At 39.9% G+C, this 21,992-nt stretch overlaps 1 protein-coding gene across 9 annotated transcripts in view; it reads left to right on the top strand.

The window, feature by feature from the left end:
- The window catches only part of vmp1 (vacuole membrane protein 1), a 192,886-nt gene extending 173,214 nt beyond the window's left edge, over positions 1 to 19,672 (top strand). For 5 of the 9 annotated variants that reach the window (XM_041196858.1, XM_041196859.1, XM_041196857.1 and 2 more), the window contains exons 11-13: positions 12,243 to 12,375; positions 15,284 to 15,386; positions 16,151 to 16,454. In XM_041196858.1, coding sequence (XP_041052792.1) covers positions 12,243 to 12,375; positions 15,284 to 15,386; positions 16,151 to 16,329 — 415 coding nt within the window. In that variant the 3' untranslated portion in view covers positions 16,330 to 16,454. Of the gene's footprint in view, positions 1 to 12,242; positions 12,376 to 15,283; positions 15,387 to 16,150; positions 16,455 to 18,212 lie in introns of those variants that run through there. The other 4 variants (XM_041196864.1, XM_041196856.1, XM_041196862.1 and 1 more) reach the window with 4 other exon arrangements.
- The last annotated feature ends 2,320 nt before the right edge of the window (positions 19,673 to 21,992 follow it).

The following is a 21,992-nucleotide window of genomic DNA, read 5'->3' as shown; positions in this document are numbered from 1 at the left end:
TATGACTTTGCAACAAATGTTGACTGAAACACAGCATGGGAGAAAGTAGGAATGCAATTAAAGCTGTTCAATTCATCTAGCTTCCCTTGCCCATGTGTAAGACCTACTTGCATAATCTGGGGATTATGTAATGTAATGTAAAACCATTTTTACTAAACAATCAAATTTAAAGGGCCAAAGCTCGAGACACAGGACACCACTAAAATTGAAACACATGATAGGAAATTGGTGTAATAGTATTTTACAGGCCTGAAGATTGCAGGAAAATGGGAAAATTAAAGGGGGCAAGCAATTCACATGTTTGAACACCTGAACAAATTGTTCAGAGTTGGAGACCACATGATGAGCCTTTACTTCAAAGGTCCATTAAGGTGCATTTCCACCTACTGTTGCCACACGTCAGACTCTGATCTTAAAAGAAAAAGCTTTATGGCTCAGTTGTTGCACCTTCTTACTTACCACTTAGCAAAAACCTGATGTAAATGTCCCGATGCATGGCTGATAATCATTGACTGGACACTATGCTGCCATATAGTAGTGTTCATCTAATCACATCCTTAAAACAATCGACAAGTGTTGTGCTGTATCCTACATTTGACCTTGAATACACTGGGGTGAGCAAAGAGTTCCAGTTCCAGTATTCTAAGATAAACCTGTTTTCATTGAGTAGAAAATCTGATTTTGTTATACACTGTAGGACAATAGGTAACAGATGCATGCTAATTACAGTTATAGAACTTGACTGCTATTAACCCGCTACAATCTTAACCCTTAAACAACAATTTAATTGTTGCAACTGTAAAGAGTAAGAGGTGCACAGTCAGTAAGGGGAAACTTTGGCTTGAATGAGACGGAGACCGAGTGAGTATATTTGGAAATTTGGTTCAAAGTGGGAATTAGGTGCATGGGAGAACGAGGTGCTTTAGGTAAGGTTTACTGCAAGAAGTAAAGTGTGGGGAGTTCGGTGAAGGACCGGGAGGAGGTGCTTTTTTTCTTCTACTCGTTTTCAGCCTCTAGATCTCCACTTTGGTGCAGCAGAAGGAACAGGTAAACCAGTAATTGGTATTGTTAGTTTTATCAGTATTATAAGTACTGTATTGTTTTATCGGTATTGTAAAGTTTACTGGCAGTGCCGAAACCTATAGGAAATTGTAGGCTTTATTGATTATAATTAATTAATTAGCAATCATTAATTAATACATATTGGAGACGGCAGGGCAGGTGATGTGCCGCGATTGCAGGATGTGGGAGCTTCTGGATATCAGTGTGATCCAGAACAAACACAACTGCAGTAAGTGTTTGCAGCTGCAGGAATTTCAGCTCTGTGTTATTGAGCTGGAAGCCGAGCTGCAGACAATGGCACATCAGGGAGGGGGAAAGTTACCTGGACACTTTATTCCTGGGGACGGTCACACCCCTTAGGATAGGGCTTTATGATTTGGTCAGTGGTCAGGAACAGGAGGGTGTGACTGCAAGTGAGGCAGGTGAAGGGATCCAGAGGGCAGGAGTGCAGGAGCCTCAGGCTTTCAATTGTCCAACAGGTTTGAGGTTTTTTTCAGCTTGTTTAGATGAGGGTGGAGACTGCAGGGTGGATGAGCTGACTGTGGTACAGGAAGCCATTCAAGCGGGAGGAGTTACAAGGAATGTAGTGGTAGGTAGGGGGTCAGTATAGTCAGAGGGATTGACACCGTTCTCTGCTGTAAAGAGTGAGACTCCAGGCAGCTATGTTGCCTGCCTGCTGCCAGGGTTCAGGACATATGCTTGGGGCTGAAGAAGAACTTGCGGTGGGAGGGGGAGGACCCAGTCGTTGTGTTCCATGTTGGTACCAACGACATAGGCAGGACAAAGAAGGAGGTTGTACTTGATCAGTATGAAGAGCTTGGCACCAACTTAAGGAGCAGAACCTCAAAGGTCATAATCTCTGGATTATTACCTGAGCCAAGTACAAATTGGCATTGGACAAATTAGATTAGGGAGATGAATGCTTGGCTCAAAGAGGTGTGAGAGAAGTGGGTTCCGGTTCGTGGGGCACTGGCACCAGTACTGGGCAAAGTTGGATCTGTACGGTTGGACAGTCTACACCTGAACCGTGCTGGGACCGGTGCTCTTGCGAGCCCCATAACCAGGGAAGTAGAGAAGGTTTTAACCTAAGTATTGGGGTCAAGGGTACAAATTTGGAAAGACGTAGTGAATCAAAGCGCAGAGACAAGGCAAAAGAGAAAGGTATTATTACGGGCAGTAAAAAACAGACCCTGACAGGAAGTGATAGAGAGTACAAATCTAACATTAAATCAGCAGATGAGGCTAGAGGTTATAAAAAGAATAAAAGGATAAAATGAAATGCCCTGTATCTGAATGCATGAAGCATTTGAAACAAAACAGATAAACTGAGAGCACACAGAGAAATGAATAATTACAATTTGATAGCCACTACAGAGACATGGCTGCAGAGGACATGGATTGGGACCTGAATATTAGAGGGTAGACAACATTTAGGAAGGACAGGGAGCAAGGAAAATGTGGAGAGCTCTGTTAGTTAATGATAGCATTAGCACGATAGAGAGGGATGACCTAAGTTCAGGAAACCAGGATGTGGAAACAGTTTGGGTAAAGATGAGAAATGGTAAATGCAAGAACTTACTTGTGCGAGTTGTGTACAGGACCCCTAATAGTAACCACATGGTCGGGTGGAGCATACAGGAAGAAATGGGAGCTTGTCAGAAAGGCACGGCAATAATCATGGGAGATTTTAATCTACATATAGACTGGAAAAGTCAGATGGGCAAAGGTGGCCTTGATGAGGAATTCATAGAATATTTCTGGGATATTTTCTTAGAACACCATGTTTTGGAACCAACCAGAGAGCAGGCTATATTAGACCTGGTTTTGTCCAACGAGATGGGATTAATTAATGATCTCATAGTGAAGGCGCCCCCTAGGTAGCAATGACCACAATATTATTGAATTTTACATTCAGTTTGAGGGAGAGAGGAGTGAATTGGCTAAAGCAAATTGGCAATTTAGGTTAAGGGATAGGTCAATAGAGATGCAATGGAAAACGTTTAAGGGAATATTTCAGAATACACAGAATATGTACATTCCAACGAGTAAGAAAAAGTCCAAGGGACGGACACATCATCCGTGGTTAACTAGAAAGGTTAATGATGGTATCAAATTTAAAGATAAAGCATATAATTGTGCAAAGATAGGTGGAAGGTCAGAAATTGTACAGAATATAAGGAACAGCAAAGGATGACTAAAAGATTAATAAGGAGGGAAAAATTAGAGCACGGGAGAAAGCTAGCCAAAAATATAAAAACAGATTAGTTTCTATAAATATTTTTGAAAGAAACAAATTAACAAAGTGAGTGTTGGTCCAATAGAAAGTGAGTCTGGAGAATTGATAATGGAAAACAAGGAAATGGCAGATGAATTGAACAGGTATTTTGCATTAGTCTTCACTATAGAGGATTCAAGTAACATCCCAGAAGCAGCTATAAATCAGGAAATGAAAGGGAAGAAGGAACTCAGGAAAATTACAATCACCAGAGAAGTGGTACTGAGTAAATTGTCGGAGCTGCGGTCTAACAAATGCCCGGGTCCTGAAGGACTTCATCCTATGGCAGAAAGGTCTTAGACAGCAACTGCTCGGGATGAACCTCGACAGAAACCACTGCATCTCTCCCCAGACCTTCTTTGCAGAGGCACAACCTACAAGGAGGTGAACAACGATCTCGTCACCACCACAGCCACCTCGAGGGCAACGTGCCGAGGGGGTGAGACTGCTGGCATGTCAGAAGGATCTGACGGGGAGGGCCTTTCTCACCACCAGCCAAGCTATGTCTTGGTGCTTGGAAAGTTGTGGCGATGAGGCATTCTACCAAATGACTTTGACAGTCTGCTCGGGGAACCATCCCACAGGATCCACCCTCTCCTTTTCCCTCAGGACCTCCAAGATGTTATGTGCCGACCACTGCCTGATGGACTTGTGGTCAAAGGTGTTTCTCTGCATAAATTTTCCCACGAGGGACAGGTGGTACGGCACGGTTCAACTACTTCGAGTGTTCCGCAGCAGTGTGGCCAGACCCATACTTCGCAACACCGGGGACAGGTAGAACCTCAGGAGGTAGTGACACTTGGTGTTTGCGTACTGAGGGTCTACGCACCATTTGATGCAGCCACACACAAAGGTGGCCATCAGTATGAGGGCAATGTTGGGCACGTTTTTTCCCCCTTTATCTAGAGGCTTGTACATCGTGTCCCTGCGGACACAATCCATTTTCGACCTCCAGATAAAGCGGAAGATTGCTCGGGTGATCGCCACGACGCAGGACTGTGAAATGGGCCAGACCTGCGCCACATACAGCAACAGCGAGAGTGCCTCACACCTGATGACCAGGTTCTTATCCGCAATGGAGAGGGAACATCACTCCCACATGTCCAGTTTCCTTTTCACCATAGACACTCATTCCTTCCAGTTTCTAACGCATGCCTTGGTCCCTCCGAACCATAGGCTGTCAGCCCTGACAGTGAAGGGGACAAAGGATTGGTCAGCCCAGTTCCCAAAGAACATGGCCTCGCTCTTCCCACGATTTACCTTGGCTCCCGAGGCTAGTTCAAACTGGTTGCAGATGTGGATCAGTCTGTGCACCGACAGCGGATCTGAGCAGAAGACGGGGACATCGTCCATGTACAGGGAGGCTTTGATCTGAGTGCCTCCACTGCCTGGGATCGTCACTCCTCTTATGCCCGGATCCTTCCTGATGGACTCAGCAAAGGGTTCTATGCAACACACGAAAAGAACAGGCGAGAGAGGACAACCCTGCCTGACTCCAGATTTAATAGGAAAGCTATCTGATTCCCACCCATTGATTGAGACTGCGCTACTGATGTTAGTGTAGAGTAGTTGGATCCAATTGCGAATTCCGTCCCCAAACCCCATTTTGGAGAGCACATCCACCATGTAGGTGTGCGATATTCTGTCAAAGGCCTTCTCCTGATCCAGGCTGATGAGGTAGCATTCACTTGTACAGACATTTTCTCAAGTCAAATATGGATGGGAATTAAATGTGGCCTTGCCAGTGTCATCTATATGTCAAGAACACTTTTTAAAAAACTGATTAAGTTAAGGATGTACAACTGGAAGAGTTTGTGAAGGCTGTGAAGAAATTGAAAAGCAAGGACCAAGATCTTGAAGTCAATTCAGTGGGGAGCAGGAGTCAGTGGAGCTTACTGATGATAAAAGTAGTATGTTAAACTTGTATGTACACGTATGGATGTATATGAGGGTTTTGAATGGGTTGAAGCTTGTGGGAAGGAATACAGCGTATTTTGTAGAAATCAAGCACATTAGATTTTTGGCAATAACAAGCAAGAGATAAAGTATAGGCAGGTAATGTTAATAACAAAAGTGATGTGGATTTGCATTCTGTGGTCGACCATTTTGTTTGGAGCTGTCTTTGTATAACTTTATTTAGGTTGCTGTTTTTCTGTCTTCTGTCCTTTCTTTCATTCTTTCTCCTCTGCCAACAAGTTCAGGCACACAAGATCTCTTGTTCTTTCTCCTTGTCTTACCTCTTTAGTCATCTGCATTTCACTGGCACAAATTCAGTCTGGTTTCTCCTGGTTCTACTTTATCACGAGACTAATCATTTAACCACAGAGTCCCAGCTTACAAAGCATACCAGTGTGTTGACATCAGATCACTTTTGCCCTTCACTTTCCTCTCCTAGAGTTTTAGATTTTAATCTGTTATTGCTTTTTAAAAAGTTTGATGATGATGTTCACAATGGTGAGAAAACTTGCTTGAACATCTCGTGGTTCTGCGATTTAGTGGTCTTGCTAATCAGATGATGAATAATATTGTGTTCATATTCCTCCTTTTTAGGGCAAGACTTCAGGTTCATGATGGGTGTTTACCATAAAGCATACTTTCGTTTGCTGGAAGTTGGAGGGTGATCTAATAAATTTTTTGGACCTTTTTCGAACAGGAAAAGGGACTAAGGCCCAAAAAGCATGGCTTTTTAATAGATCTAATCTCCCTTGTTACTATATATCTGCATCCTTACTTCCCTGAAAATCTTAAATGTCTTGTGAGCCCATTTCTATCAAGAACTAGTATTTTTACTGTGCCTTTCATGACCGCAGGACATCCCAAAGTGCTTAACAGCAATTAAATACTTTTGAAGAGTAATCACTGTTGGGTAGAGAAATATAATATCTGCTTTAGCAGTCTTCCCTATAACTTTTTTGACTTCAAAAAATTCCATTGAAGTCCCTTCTTAATCCTAGCTTCCTAATTTTTTACTTGTTTCCTGGTATTTGCACCTTCACTATGAAAATATTTTGTACAGATCACCTTTGTCAATCTTATACTTCAATGAGGTCACCTCAAAATCTGTTTTGTTAAGAAAGCAAGACCAAGACCTTCCTCCTCAGTTAAATCCCTGAAGATTTTTTCTGTACCAACTCAATGGCAGCAGTAACCCTCCTAGAATCTGTTGGCCACTCTTTACTTGAACTTGGTAGTCCAGTTGAGACCTCATAGCCATTTAATGAATTTATCCTTTGGCTGAAGGCAATATGGGCAAGGCTGCATTTATTATCTCACCTTGTTATCCTGAGAAGGCCTTCTTGAAACCCTGCAGTCCTTGTAGCGATACTTCCACAATGATGTTAGGTGAAGAATTCTAGGATTCTGAACTGGCAATAACCAAGAAACCACACTGTATGTCCAAGTCAAGGTGGTGTGTGGCTTGGAGGTGATACTCCAAGAATGTTGTTGCTCTTGTTATTGATAGTAGATAGCAGGGACGGAGATGTTGTCGAAGTAACCAATCAAGCCAATTGAATGTTGTTGTGGTTGCACCTATCCAGGCAAGTGATGAGTATTCTATTACACTCTTTACTTGAGCTTCTAAATAGCAGAGAATCTATCAGGGGCAGGAGGTGAACAACTTGTCTTAAACTTCCTAGTCACTGTCCCATTCGAGTAGTCGTGGTGTTGATCAAGCTGGTTCAGATTAGCTTGTGGTCAATGGTGAACCCTAAGATGTTGGGAGACTCGGCAATAGTGATGCCATTGAAGGTCGTAGGTAGATGGCTGGGCTTTCCCTTGTTTGAGATGGAGATTACCTTCCGCTTATGTAGCGGAAGTGCTACTAGGTATGTGTCAATTCAGGTCTGGATGTTGTAGGCTGGGATATGCCACTTCATTAGCAAAGTAATAGTGAATAGAGCTAAATTGTCAACATTTTTTTGACATAGAAAGGATTAATTAATGAAGCAGCTGAGGACACTTCCGTGAGGATTTCTGTAATAATGATATGGAACGGCGATGTCATATCTCCAGAAGTCACATTCACCTTCCTTTGTGTTAGGTATGACTTCAGCTATTGATGGAATTTTCCTTTCATCCCTATGGATTTCAGTTTTGCTTGGTGCCATACTCAATTGAGTACTGCCCTGATATTGAGTGTGGTTACTTATGTGTCTCAATCAAGAATGTGATGAGGTCTGGAACCCACTGAGCATTGTGAACCAGTTTACCAGGTAAATTGATGTTGGTTGATGGTATTCATGACTCCTTCCATCACTTTATTGATGACAGAGATAGGATGCACCTGGAGAATCTTCCGCATTGTCTGCTAGATGCCAAGGCAAATGCCACATTGGCTAAGGGAGTGGCTATCTCTGGTGTACAGTTCTTCAGCAGAATGTTGTCAGGGCCCGTAACTTTCATGTCCAGTGCACTTAGCCAACACTTTGTCATGTGGAGTCAGCTGAATTTGCTGTAGGATGCTATCTGCAAAGTTGAAACCTCTTGAAGTGGCCTTATAAAGTCATTTTGGAGACTTGAATGTGAGGTTCTGCATGGGCAGCAGACACATTATTGGCTGTAAATGGCCACTGAAAAATTTCCCTTAAGCAATGCCAAACAGAATTGCTGCCAGATCTAGGATCAGAATGATACAAGGGGATCACAATAGGATGCTGAGCCATCAGATTACAAACCTCAGATGATTCTTTTGCCTGTGGTTCAATGACGAAAAGCTAAACCAAAAATAATCCAGCAACGTTTTGCAACTCGACCAGCACTAAATGTTTAATAGCATCTAAAACAGGGGGCTCTTTTTATTGCAGTGTTGCAGAGTTGCCAATTCTCCCAGTTCAAATAATAAATCTTGGATTCTAAACCTAGCAAAAAATCTTTTTTTGTTCTTGCTCATTGATTCCAGCTGCACAATAAACCACAAAATAGCCATTTGATTTTTGTTAGTTCACATGGACCTCTTTTTCTCCTAATAATTTTCTTCTGAGTACAAACCCCTTTTTCCCTTCCCTGCCCCCACCCCAAAATTATTTATCCCTTCCTCTTGTTTAGCTCAGTTTCCCTGGCCTGTATTGGGGAATAATAGCCAACTTCCTCCTAGACTGATGAACGTAAGAATGTTTTAGGAATGAGGAAACGTAGAATTGACCTGTGTTTTTCCTTTAAATGGGGAAATTTCTGTTCTACTTGCTTACCTTTTCACCAAACTCCTCGATGCCCACTCTTTCCAAAAAGGCATCTACTTACCTCTTGTATTCATTTAATTATTCAATGGCCTGCCTGACTAACACAGCTCTTGTTATTACTTACTCAGAGCCTCTCTTTCTTTAAAATTCCTGTCGCCTGTATTTGAATTCTTCTGCATACTCAACAGTTTGCCTCCATTAGCTTTTCTGTTTATTATCTTGAGAAATTCATTTGGATGATATTGAAAATCTTTTTTCCAAATAAAGCAAATCCAGCTCCCCAAACTTTTCCATGTAAGTTAGATTCCTGGTACTCTGAATCATTTTTGTCCCCTTCCAATGCTGTTTGGAGGGTTTAGGAAAATAGATAATTTATAAGAAAAACTAGCTCTTGAATCGTGCAGTTAAGATTTTTGGTCCAAAATATAAACTGGCCTGTACTCATTCTTGGTGAATTCATTAATTCATATCCAACGTAATAAGATCGAAAATCGGATCTTTTGAAATCCTGATGTAGCCTTAAGCAAAAAGGTTAATAGTTCAATCCCTGGTCCAATCTAATTCAGCTGAAGCCACCCAAGGCAGCAGTCAGCTTCAGTGGTCTTGATCTAGGGACCATCCCACTCCTGAATGCTATCTGGTGATCTCTGCTGGAAAATACATGGAGGTATCAAGTTGAAGAGATTGAGGCTTGATGTCCTGCAAATAGCCATTCATATGTGCAGTGTCCATTTGAGTGGGGTACTGGAGGATTGCAGGCAACCATAGAACTTTGCCTCAACAAGCATTTGGCTTTCTCCGAAGGGAATGAAAAATGTTAGGATATCCTAATACGTGTGGCTTACAGAAATCTATTTTGCCTTTGAAATCTCATTCAATAGAGAGGACTAACTAATCAGGTATCATATTGCTATAAAGGTAGAATGAACTGAAAAGGTACTTGGCAAACAAATGCAAGAAACCATTACTAAGATGCTGTTTACACTGGACTCTTATTCAGTTTTCTTTAAAGATGCATGATGACAACCACAACAGCCATTTGCACTTTGCAGCACCTTTACCCTAGTAATGTTTCACATTTAACTTAGTGTTTCAACAGTCTACATAAGTTATAGTCTGCTATGAGCTGTGTCTCCCAATACACTCATCCACAAGATGATTGATTATATAAATCCTGTCTGCACTAAACAAAGGATGGTTTCAGTTTTGTAAATCAAGTGGTCAAGCCTCAGTTAATCACTGTATCCAGATCCATTGGCACAAAGACATCTCATTACATTAGGATTGTTGCTGCTTATTGCAGATTTACATGGATACCAAGACAATTGACAGCAACAGGCTGACCATCTTGGTCCCTCTGCGTGCTTTTTACTCACCACAATAAAAATTGCGGTCTCTTTGCATCTCGTGCCACCCTCTGGAGATTAAGGAAAGAACTTAAATTTATATAGTGCCTTTCACAATCTCAGAATGGGCTTTTTTTATCCATTCATGGGATGTGGACATTGCTGGCGAGGCCAGCATTTATTGCCCAACCCTAATTGCCCTTGAGAAGGTGGTGGTGAGTCACCGTCTTGAACCTCTGCAGTCCATGTGGTGTCGGTACATCCATAATGCTGTTAGGGAGGGAATTCCTGGATTTTGACCAAGCAACAGCGAAAGAATGGCAATATATTTCCAAGTCAGGATGGTGTGTGGCTTGGAGCGGAACTTGCAGGAGATGGTGTTCCCATGCATCTGCTGCCCTTGTCCTTCTAGATGGTAGCGGCTGTAGTTTTGGAAGGTGCTGTTTAAGGAGCTTTGGTGAGCTCCTGGTTTTCTAAGAAATTGTTCTATCTACAAATTCTAATGCATTATTTTCATGGAACTTTGATTCATGAAGAAGGTCCTCTCCCCCTCAGAAGCCTTGTGTGGTTTACACATGATTGAATTACCCTGCCCAGCTTGCTGCACCTGTCTGTATTGAAAGAATTCTTCTCCCCCAAATTTGCTTGTAAACTATTTGTTTTTTCATCGAAAATACTACTTTCCATCCTTCTTTTTGTCCTCTGCCAGCTTTTAGGCTATTACTTCGATGCCTTTACCCAGCCAATTGATAAAGATGATGGTGAGCAACAACCCAAATGCTGCTCCCTGAAGGACTCGACCAGCGACAAGCTCCAATGCAGTCACTACCGTTAATAACTACTTATATACGAAAGCAATTAATTTATTGTCCAATTCAAGATCCAGCTGTAATCTTGCTTAACAGTCTTTATCAAAGGCTTTTTGAAAATCTGGATACACTATCAGGGTTCCAATGTCCATCAATGTTGTCATCGCCTCAAAAAATGTGATTAATTTAGTGACTCAACTTTTTTTCCAGAATTTCATTGAGTGCCACATTCAAGGGTCAGAAACGATAAAGTTCATGCAGTAATGATGCTGTACATCTAGATTTCTTTTTGCTTATTTGGGAATGTAATTAGTGATTGATGTGAAAGACAATATAAATCTTGCAATAATCTCTAATTTATTGACTGAGAGTCCAATTTGGGCAACTTATGAGCTTTTGTCTTGAACTGGAATGTCATTCAACCTTGAGAATTATGACCAAATTGGACATTTAGTGACTGGATGATAAGCAACTAATGTACCTGCCACAGTTGGGATAAGTTTTCTTTTTAAACAACTGGATCAATAGCTGGTACATAAACAACATAAAACCAATATTAAACAAAATTGCCACCTTGACAAGCAGAGAAAAATGTTCATGATGTTTCCATAACAATTTAATCTTCAAGTTGGCCAGGGTGCAGTATTGTTCATGGTCAATCCTAGGCTTGTACTACACAGGTGGGCAGGCCAAACACATTTGGCAATGTGGTGAATTTGCCGAAACTGGAAAATCTTGCTCAATTTACGAAAAGGTTTATACAGTCAAATGAATGATAGTTGGAGCTGTTTGATAAATCTTAGCAAAGATTTATACCAGTGAGAAGAGAAGAGTTTTTGAGAAGAATGCATCATCTAAGGCTGAATAAGGAAGTGAAGGATAGCATCAAATAGAAAGAAACACTGTACAAATCTGCAAAGATTGGTGATATGTCAGAAGATTAGTCAGATTTTAAGAACCAGCAAAGGATGATAAAAATATATTAAAGAGGGAGAAAGTAGAGTATGAGAGAAAGCTAGCTAGTAATATAAATAGGAAAAGAGTAACTAAGGCTAGTATTGGCCCTCTTGAGAATGAGTCTTGAAAATTGATAATGGAAAACAAGGAAATGGCAGAAGTGTTGATTTTGTGTCTGTCTTCACTGTGGAAGACTTAGGAATCGTCCCAAAGATACTTCAAAATTAAGAGGTGAATGGGAGGGAGAAACTTAAAACAATCACCATCACTAGGGGGAAAATGCTGGGAACACTATTAGACCTAAAGGCTGACAAGTCCCCATGACCAGATGATCTTAAAAGAAATGGCTGCAGAGATAGTAGATGCATTCATTATAATCTTCCAAAATTCCTTAGATTCTGCAAGGGTCTCAGTGGATTGGAAAATGCCTAATGTAACACCTTTATTCAAGAAAGGAGGGAGACAGAAAGCAGGAAACTACAGGCCAGTTAACCTAATATCTGTCACAGAGAAATTGCGAGAATCCATTATTAAGGAGATTATAGCAAGATTTTTAGAAAATCATGATGTGATCAGCCAGAGTAAACATGGCTTTGTTCAACCAATTTCTCAGTTTTTTTGAAGAAGTAACAAGCAAGGTGGATAAAGCAGAACCTGTAGATGTGGTGTACTTGGATTTCCAGAAGGCATTTGACAATATGCCCCATCAAAGGTTACCACACAAGATAAGAGAACATGATGTAGAGGTAACGTATTAGCACGGATAAAGGATTGGTTAGCTAACAGGAACCAGAGAGTCAGGAGAAATGGGTCTTTTTCAGGTTGGCAAGCTGTAACTAGTGGAGTGCCTCAGGGATCAGTGCTGGGGCCTCAACTATTTACAATCTACATCCAGTTACTTGGGGGAGCTGGTGGCATAGTGGTATTGTCACTGGACTAGTATTCCAGAACCCCAGGTAATGCCCTGGGGACCTGGGTTCAAAATTTGAATTCAATAAAAATCTGGAATGAAAAGCCTGAAGATCACGAAACCATTGCCAATTGTTGTAAAAACCCATCTGGTTCACTAATGTCCTTTGGGGAAGGAAATCTACCGTCCTTACCTGGTCTGGCCTTCATGTGACTCCGAATCCACAGCAATACTTAACTGTCCTCTGAGCAAGGGCAATTAACGATGGGCAATAAATGCTGGCCTAGCTAGCAATGCCCACATCCCATGAACAAGTAAAAACAAATGATGAAGGGACCGAATGTATGGTAGCTAAATTTGCTGATGACACCAGGATAGGTAGGAGAGTAAGTTGTCAAGAGGAGATAGAGAGATTGCAAAGGGATATAGACAACTTAAGTGAGTGGGCAAAAATCTGACAGATGGAGCATAATTTGGGAAAATGTGAACTTGTCCACTTTGGCAGGAACAATAGAAAATGGGGACAGATTGCAGAACTTGTTAGTACAGAGGGATCTGTGTGTCCTGGTACATGAATCACAAAAAGTCAGTATTGAGGTACAACATGTGATTAGGAAGGCAAATGGAATGTTGGCATATGTTTGAGGGGAATGGAATATAAAAGTAGGGAAGTTTTACTGCAGCTGTACAAGGTCTTGATGAGACTACATCTGGAGTACTGTGTTCAGTTTTGGTCTCCTTATTTGAAAAAATATATCATTGAAGCAACTCAGAGACTCTTCACTCAACTCATTCCTGAGATGAGGGGTTTATCTTATGAACAGGTTGGGCCCATATTCATTGGAGTTTAGAAGAATGAGAAGTGATCTTATTGAAAGATAAGATCCTATGGGGACTTGACAGGGTAGATACCGAGAGGATGTTTCCACTTGTTGGGGAGACTAGAACTAGGGGACACAGTTTAAGGATAAAAGATCAACCTTTTAAGACAGATGAGTAGAATTTTTTTCCTGCAGAGGGTCATTATTCTGTTGAATTCTCTTCCTCAGAAAGCAGTGGAGGTTGAGTATTTGAATTTATTCAAAGCAGAGTTAGACAAATTTTTGATGGACAAGGAAATCAAGGATTATGGGGGCAGACAGGAAATTGGAGTTGAGACCCCAGCCAGATCAGCCATGATCTTATTGAATGGTGGAGTAGGCTCAAAGGGCTGAATGGCTTCCTCCTGGTCCTAAATTCAAGGACAAAGTCACTTTGAAGTAACCATGTAACCATGTCCCAAAGGCAGACATGGTAGAGGAAGGGTTTGGGAGAGTGGCTGCAATTGGAGATAAATTTCATATTATTTGTCTGCCCGTGATGGGTAGCACCATAAACAGTAAGTGTAAATGAGACTGTGTATTCTTTAGCAACAGGCAGTTTTCCCCAGGCATGTTACAGAAGTTTAATTGTGAACCTGAAGTCTTCCGGTAACATGAAGGGATTTGAAGAAATGCCGCCTTTTTTTAAAAAACTGCTATGTTTGTCATTATGGTGAGATTTTTGTGAAGAGCTTTACCTCCTGCATGACCATATTTTTATGAAAGTAATGAGTAATCAACCTGCCTTGTACAAAGTGGAAATCTATGAAATATCTGAAGGTATTAGTCTATTTCTCTACTTTAATTAGTGTCAGCTTTTAAAACCCTACTTGAGGTTATGAGCGAGAAGAACATTTGTTCAGACCTGTTTTTGAAGGAAATTTTAACCATTAGTTATGGTATCTAGGTAAATAAATCACTTAGAGTGATATATTGTTTCAAAATTGTGTTCCTTCCGGTATCAATATAAAGTCACTCATTAGAAGTGCTAACTCATGGTTTATTGCATAAGAAAATATATTCTTGTGTTAACCTAGGTTTGCTATCTCCTTTTGGACCCTCCTCCTTTTTCTTTCCTTCCCCATTACTCAGTTTTACATCTTGCCTGTTGTAAATAATTTCTGCAGAGGGTACATGATAAAATATAAAGTATCTGGTGTCATTGCACGATTCAAGATTTTTGTATGCCGAGTGCAGTGGGTGCGGCATACACTCCCTCTCATTTCAATAAGAGTATATTGTGCCATAGGGGGAATAAATGTGAAGTAACGTAACAAAAAAGGTTCATAGTACCTTGTTTGTTTCTTGGTTAATCACCAACTGCTGAGCAGTATGTGGGGGGTGGGGGGGTGTGGTGGTGGTGATGGTGGTGGTGGTAGAGGAGGAGATGCAAAAGGAGGAGGAGGTACTATGAAAATTGCTAGTAGGTTCTTAACAGTAAAGGAATGACATATTGTATTCCCTTATAAGGCCCGATATATTCGGAAGTGGCCACCCTTCCAGGAGCTGTGGGGGCGAGTCATTAATGGGGTGGGAGTGTAGTTTCTTTCTTAGCTGGCAATGACACAACACCGACTCACTTCCTTATTGATCAGTTCAAACCAGTTTTTACAGGAACTGACGGTGATATATGGGGCCAGCTTGTGAGAATCATTCATTTGAGATACTGTGGTCTGCCAGTGCAGTACTTGAGTTCATGTTCCTGCTCTTACCTTAATCACAATGAGCGACGGCACCAGTTGCATAAACTTTAACTACTCTTTAACTTTTGTATTAAGTTTATACAGCACTTCCATAGGTGAGTAAAATTAACTGTGTTTCCTTTGTTTATTTTTTTCTCCCTTCTCCCAAATATACTCGTGGAATTGGAACTGACTCACATAGGGCAATTCCAAGCTTAGGCCCTTCACTTCAAAAACCCTTCAGAGAATATCTGGAGGCCCAGAAAGCCAAGCTTCACCACAAGTCTGGAGATACAGTAGAAGCGGTAAGAATACCCTGAATGTAATTTATCTACTTTTTAACGTTAAACCATTTGTTGGCCTGTGTGTGTCATTCTGTTCACCTGATTATTTTGTGTACATGGAGTTGAATGCTAAATTTAGAGTAATTAGGGGACTCTTCAACTTGAGATCTCAAATTGGCCAAAGGTCCAATGGACAGAAATTGAGGCCTGCAATAATTCAGAAATTAAAAAATGTGATCAAAACTCTACTTAGAAAAAAAATTCAGGAAGTAAAGTGGCTTGTCTGAAGTTCAGTGCATTTGAGTTGACTCAAATAAGCTGTGATCAAGAAGAGTGCATCACATTAAGATGACCATCCTTGGCAGTGGTCCGTAGCAATTGTCTATGTCATCTATGAATAAGGTTTTAGTTGAAAGAAATCATAATCTTGTAAGCTGCGCTGATGAGGATGGTCTTCGATGATGCCATCAGACCCTATATGTATGACTAACTCAGGACCTTGTAGTATTGTAGGTATTAAAGTCTTGAAATTGTCTTTTCAGTAATCAGTTTAAAAGTTTTTGGAAATAGTAAACCTCCAAATTCAATTAACTTTCTTGACAGTTTTAACTACGTAATAGTGACTGATTTAGATTTGAAACATATGCTTTGCATGAAAAAAAAACTTTTTAATGTTTGAATGTGGTATGATCTTTCTAATCTTGTGTTTGAGTACAATATGATTTATATCAAGACACTGTACTAATTGTCCATTATTTTATTCTCTCCAAAATAACTTGTCTTAGAAAGATACTCAAACTCCCATTTCTTACCCCCTCCCCACTCCAACCCAAAAAAGACTCAGTTCCTGGTGTACAGTTGTGATGACGTGGATGTAACAGTCACCAAACCCAACATTGTGCAACTTTTTAAAGCCGAGGTACTTCCTCCCAGTGGAACAGCTATTTGTGTCATGCTGCCATAGACACAGGATTGTACAACACAGCTCGCACGTTATGTGAAAGCTAATGTAAAAGTGTTCTGTGAATTTTAGTCTTTGACATTTAATTTTTGAACTATGAAAATAAAAGCTCCTCTTAGAGGATTAAAGGTCAAAGTTGGAAGGATCAGTTTCCAGTCCTACCTTTTTCTTAATTACTGTAATATTTGTAATTATCAGATTTTTTTTATATATATATACACTGAATCTACTAGCGATTCAGATGAAAAAAAAAGCCAAGTGCTTGTTACTATTCACACATTCGCCCTTTCTGAAGTCACTAGTAAATGGAATATAAATAGGGAAAAATACTTCAGTGTCTGCATTTTCCTTCCCTCTTAAATAATGATGGTATTTTTCAGTATCTGATGACCTATTTCAAAATGCACAAATGCTTTACCTTCTTTAGTAAACCCATATCGGACAAGTTTCCACTAGTATATTAACAAGAGTTTGGTTTGGCTCAGAGCCATTGCTTCAATACTGATGCAGATGCAGAATATCTAAATCAAGCTCTTAATGCCATGGCACATATTGAATCAAAATGGCGATCCTGGTGCCAGATTAGTACAGAGGGATTGCATGTGTAGGCGTGTGTGTCAGTCTAATTGAGTTGTTGAAAGATTTTCTCTCTTTTTTGATTCAGACTCTTTTCTGGCCTTTCATGCTTTTTTAAATCTCCAGATGGAGCAGCTGGCAGGCAGATCAGTAGACACCTCATCAGTGCCAATACACACTAAGTTGACCGGCGAAGGGAAGTGTTATGTGCGTGCCTGAAAGAGGAGGTGGTGAACTAAATTCCCATCTGTTTCTTCCTGATTGGGGATCCCCACTGACAGATTTGCCAGATTTTAGTTTGCTCACTTTTAATGGCCTCAGAGTGGAGTGAGAACTCGCTTGGCCTGACCTAGTGAAGTAGTGAGGATCTAGTTTCCTGTATATATAAAGACCAATAAATTTCCAGTACTGGCCAATAGATTGTCACCTTGTTGGCCACTTTACAAAGATACGTTCAGCATTGAATGTCGGCTCATCACCACCTTCTCGAGGGCAATTAGGGATGACCAATAAATACTGGCCTAGCCAACAACATCCATACTCTGTGAAACCTACCTTTGATCAAACTTCTGTTGGGAACTATAAAAAGATAAGGATTTTGTTTGTGTCCAAAATGATGATTTCCTCAAGAAATCATCATCCATACCCACTGAACAGAATTAAGTAGAGAGATTAAAAATGTGGAGAGAATGCTTCACCAACTCAGGACACATGTAATTTAATGCCATTCATGGCACTAATTAATTTTATGTTTCTATTTGTATTGATGAGCTTGATTTGTCCAAGGGCCAGCTAGATCTGTAGCTAATATTTTAATAACAGTAAACCTGTGGCAAAGATGCTATCTTTTGATCCAAATGTTAAATTAAACAATTGTGCTTTTGGTTTTGGTTAATTGGATATGTGAATTAAAAGTATCTGGAGGGCACTTTCATGCCACTTGCTAGGTTAACTTCATAAAGCATAGTTTTTGCCATTGAACATGAAAATTATTTCCCCTGCTTTATGCCTCCTACACGGAAATGTTTAGTCTGTGGAGGGTCCTTCCCAGCCTCTCCCCTGCCCTACCCTCTGCTCCCAGCAATTCTGTATCTAAGATTGACCAGTGTGTGAAGCTTGATGCACATTTCTCCATCTTTCAATTCTTTGATTATTTTACAGCAAAAAAGCTTTGGGACTGTTCCTAATCGTGCATATTGGTCTAATTAAGCTACTAGCAGTCTGCTATTGATTTCAGATTAAGCAATCTTTAATAAATACTTTTTATGTTGTTTTTCTCTTTCCTCCCTACACCCCACCACCCCCATTAGAGTGAAAACTGGCTGTCCTGGATCTTTGAAAAAGTAGTCATCATCATGGTGTGCTACTTCATTCTTTCCATCATTAATTCCATGGCTCAGAGCTACGCCAAACGGATCCAGTCGCAGAAATACACTGAGGAGAAAATGAAATGAAAAAGTAACACTTTTATTTAGAAAGAAGGGACTGCACAAGGTCCAGGTTAGATAGTGATTCATAAAAACCATCTGCTGCTTCTTGGTTCCACAAACTGGAATTAATATAAAGGAAGCAAAGGGGGAGTATTATAAGTTTCTGCATTTACAAGTTTTTAAAAAAATATTTTCTTGATTAGCACAGGTACTCCAGCTTGGAATCCACTTTTGTGGATTCTTGCCTATTTGTTGTCTCCAATTTTTTTATTTTTTGAATGTATCTTAGTTTCAATTGAGACCATATTAGTGATGAATGCTATTAAGTGGCATAAAGGAAATTGCAGGATAGATGTAAATATTAAGCATGGAACCCAATTGAAAGCAATGATGTTAACTTGCTGCAAATTATTTTGGGCACAGTGCTGAAAAGGACCTTGATGTGGTTTGTGGAAACAAAAATTGTATTAGCTTGTTGAATGCTAATATCATCAGTTTGAGGAATGAGTGTATTCACTCAATATCTGTTTTTGAATTGGAATCCTCTGACTAGCAAGGGTTGTCCTTTGTTGGCAGTAGCTGATCATATTGTCAGCTTGTCAAACACAATGATGACAATGTTTCATTAACTAATTAACTGGTTGAAAATAGTTAAATTCTTTGGAGCTTACTAAATTTGGAATAGTTAAATGGCGATGTTTTAAGCTTATTTTTCCTCCTCCTTTGCATCTTTATTTTCATTGCCCCTCCTTCCACAACAACCCGCCAAATGACACACAACCTTTGTTGTGGAAATTTCATACTCCGGTAACTGTTTGAACTATGATTTGTTGCCGCAAGTTTCACGTCATAAGCGTCCCATCAGTATTTTAACATCCAGTGACTGGGTGAAGCACTAAAGATCAGGTCAGGCCATCATCTGCAGAAAGTACACTTAGCTGAAAGAGAAAGCATTGGTGTTGATAGCTATCATTTTGTTCCCCTCGCACTTGCTGATGGAGGGTAGATGTGGAGCGTAAAACAGCAGTATGTGTAGACTATGTCAAAGAGGTAAATAGATTTTTCAAAAACTGTAGGTATTTATTACCTCAATCTTCTGTATCTTATCTATTTCTTAATGAGGCCACATATATTGCACAAAACCATTAAACCTATATTGCTCATCTCTGCTTGTACTTTACACAATGATGGTGAAAGAAAATTATTAGAAGCTATGGAACCGGTCCATCTCCAACTGTATATATGAAAAGCAATGTCATTTTTGCTCTGTAAATTTTAACATGATAAATCTAATCTGACTTTATAAAACTACATTCAGTCATTCCACAGACTGACCTTTAGTCTGTGTCTTTGTCAATTCTTGTGGGGAATGTCATGATTGTGTATATATCATAAAACTACATCTACCTATTATGTATAAGCTCAAATGATGTTGATCCTACATAGTGATTTATATAGAACCATTCATAAAGTAATATGTTCTAATTGTTATATTGATACAATTATCAAGAATGCAATACGCAAACAAATTTGTCTTTCTTTTAGGCCGTAGGGTATATCTTAAATTATTCACATGCAAAGTATGTTGCATGAAAGAGACAATTCAGAAGCTTCTCTGTAGGAGCTGTTTGAACTAAAGAAACTCAGATTCTGTCTTAATTATTTCATTTTCTAAGTGGAATAAAATTGGAACTAAGGTGTTATCTTTTTAGGATTTTCATCAAAGTGAATGAATTTAAATAATATGGATTTGTGTTTCCAGGGTGCTGTTTTGCCCAGTGCACTGGGTGATCCCAGATTGCAATTTCAGTCGCAGCTGATCTGCATGTGGGCATTTCCTTCAATAGCATGTTAGCACTGTTATCCAGTGCACAGTGGGTCTGTAATGCTAAGTCACGGAAAGGAATACATCCAAAGCGATTTCCGTCTCTGGTAACAACTCAACATTCCACAGGTGGTTGGCCCACGGAGTCATTTTGACAGGTTCTAGAGCCAGGCCATCTGTCCATCAAACATTTCCATTGGAGTCTGAGGAATTAGTCCATTAGGAAAAAGAACGAGCAAGTTTATGCAAAGCTACTCATGACAAAAGCGTACCTCATTAAAATCACATGGAGAAATGTAAATGACCTGTATAGCTACGGGTCATTTTTCCATTCCATAGAGTAAACTGGATCATTATTTCACAATATTTTCTGGTGCCTGATGTAAAGTAGGTGATTTGAATTCTTGGAAAGCCAAAGGTGCATTGTGTGAAAATTAAACTGCAAATGAGAGATTTTCAGTAATAATTCTGTTGCACGATATTGGTTTTATCTCTTTAACACATTTTTGGGTGTTGGTGCAAATTTTTAGCCATGTTAATCCTCTCTCTTAGAAGATGAGGTTGGATTAATGGTCAGTGTTGCTCGGAGATCAGCCAACAATATGCTACCCACCACCACCCTGCAATGCTAGAGTCTGACCAATAACTAAGCAAACTTGTCCAATGAGGCATTGAGAATTTGAATCTCTGCAAAGTATGGGATTTGAACCTGTGACCATCTGGCATAGCAAACTGGAGCTCTTTTATGGGTGCTTTTGTTTAAATAAGAAAATACATAAGACATATAACAGAATTTCATTCTTGCAGATATTGGGACTTTTTTTTTCCAAAACTGCAAACCAATATTTAGTGCTCAAAAGATGTTCATAGTAATTCAGAATGAGGTAAGGTTCTGTGTACCCTCATTTTCATTTCTATCCTGTAGTACCAGGTGTAGATTTTCTGTCACATCCAGCTTCTCCATCATTTTGCCATTCTGTGAGATAGCTTATCAGACTGGTGTTGGCTGTTAGCTCAGTTGGCGACAACAGTTGGTAGGCTATCTGACAATGTGGTGTCTTCCATCTGATCAGCATTTCGTTTTGTTTTGTTGCGCTATTGCATCTTCATTGTAGCATTCATTGTTTTGTCCTTTGTGAGTAGTTCTTTTCTGAATCTCATCCTCTGTACCAGTTGTAGGGCAAGGATTCCAATTAGTCTATAGTAATGTGATATTCTGCCTAAACTATCAAATACTTTTTTTTATTTTTTATTCTTGCGTTCGATGTTCACAGATTATTACTGTGCAGTAGGTCTTGTGTAGTATTGTGCTGTTTCCTGCTAAGTAGGATAGTCTCTTCCTGTATTGGGCTTCCCTGAGGTTCAATAATTTTATCAAAGCCACACTAGTAACAGATTGATTCCACCGTACGGTGATAGTACTTTTGATGTCTACCATTCAAATTAAACGTATCATGCTGTGCAGAATATCTAATAAAACCTACAGCAGAGCTGATACTTGGAGGAGTCTGTTATCATTTGTACATTGTCGTCATCTGTTTTCCATTCTTCATGAAGGCTAATTTAATCCAAACTTGAATTTCTGATCCAATAACCAAGCAATATCTTGGTGTTTATACATTATCTTTCCATTTTGCTACTTGTATTGTCAATTGGCTCTTTTACATATTAATTTTCATACTAGCTGCATGGAATATGTGTACAATTCACTTAGAGAAAAAGATTTCCGAATGTACGAGAAGAGCAGAAGTAGGCCATTCGGCCCATTGAGTCTGCTCCGCCTTTCAATAAGATCATAGCTGATCTGTTTGTGTTTCAAATTCCATATTCCTATC

This window comes from Carcharodon carcharias, chromosome 10, assembly GCF_017639515.1.
Source record: "Carcharodon carcharias isolate sCarCar2 chromosome 10, sCarCar2.pri, whole genome shotgun sequence".
Classification (NCBI taxonomy): domain Eukaryota; kingdom Metazoa; phylum Chordata; class Chondrichthyes; order Lamniformes; family Lamnidae; genus Carcharodon; species Carcharodon carcharias.
This window is presented reverse-complemented; position numbering and strand designations above follow the sequence as displayed.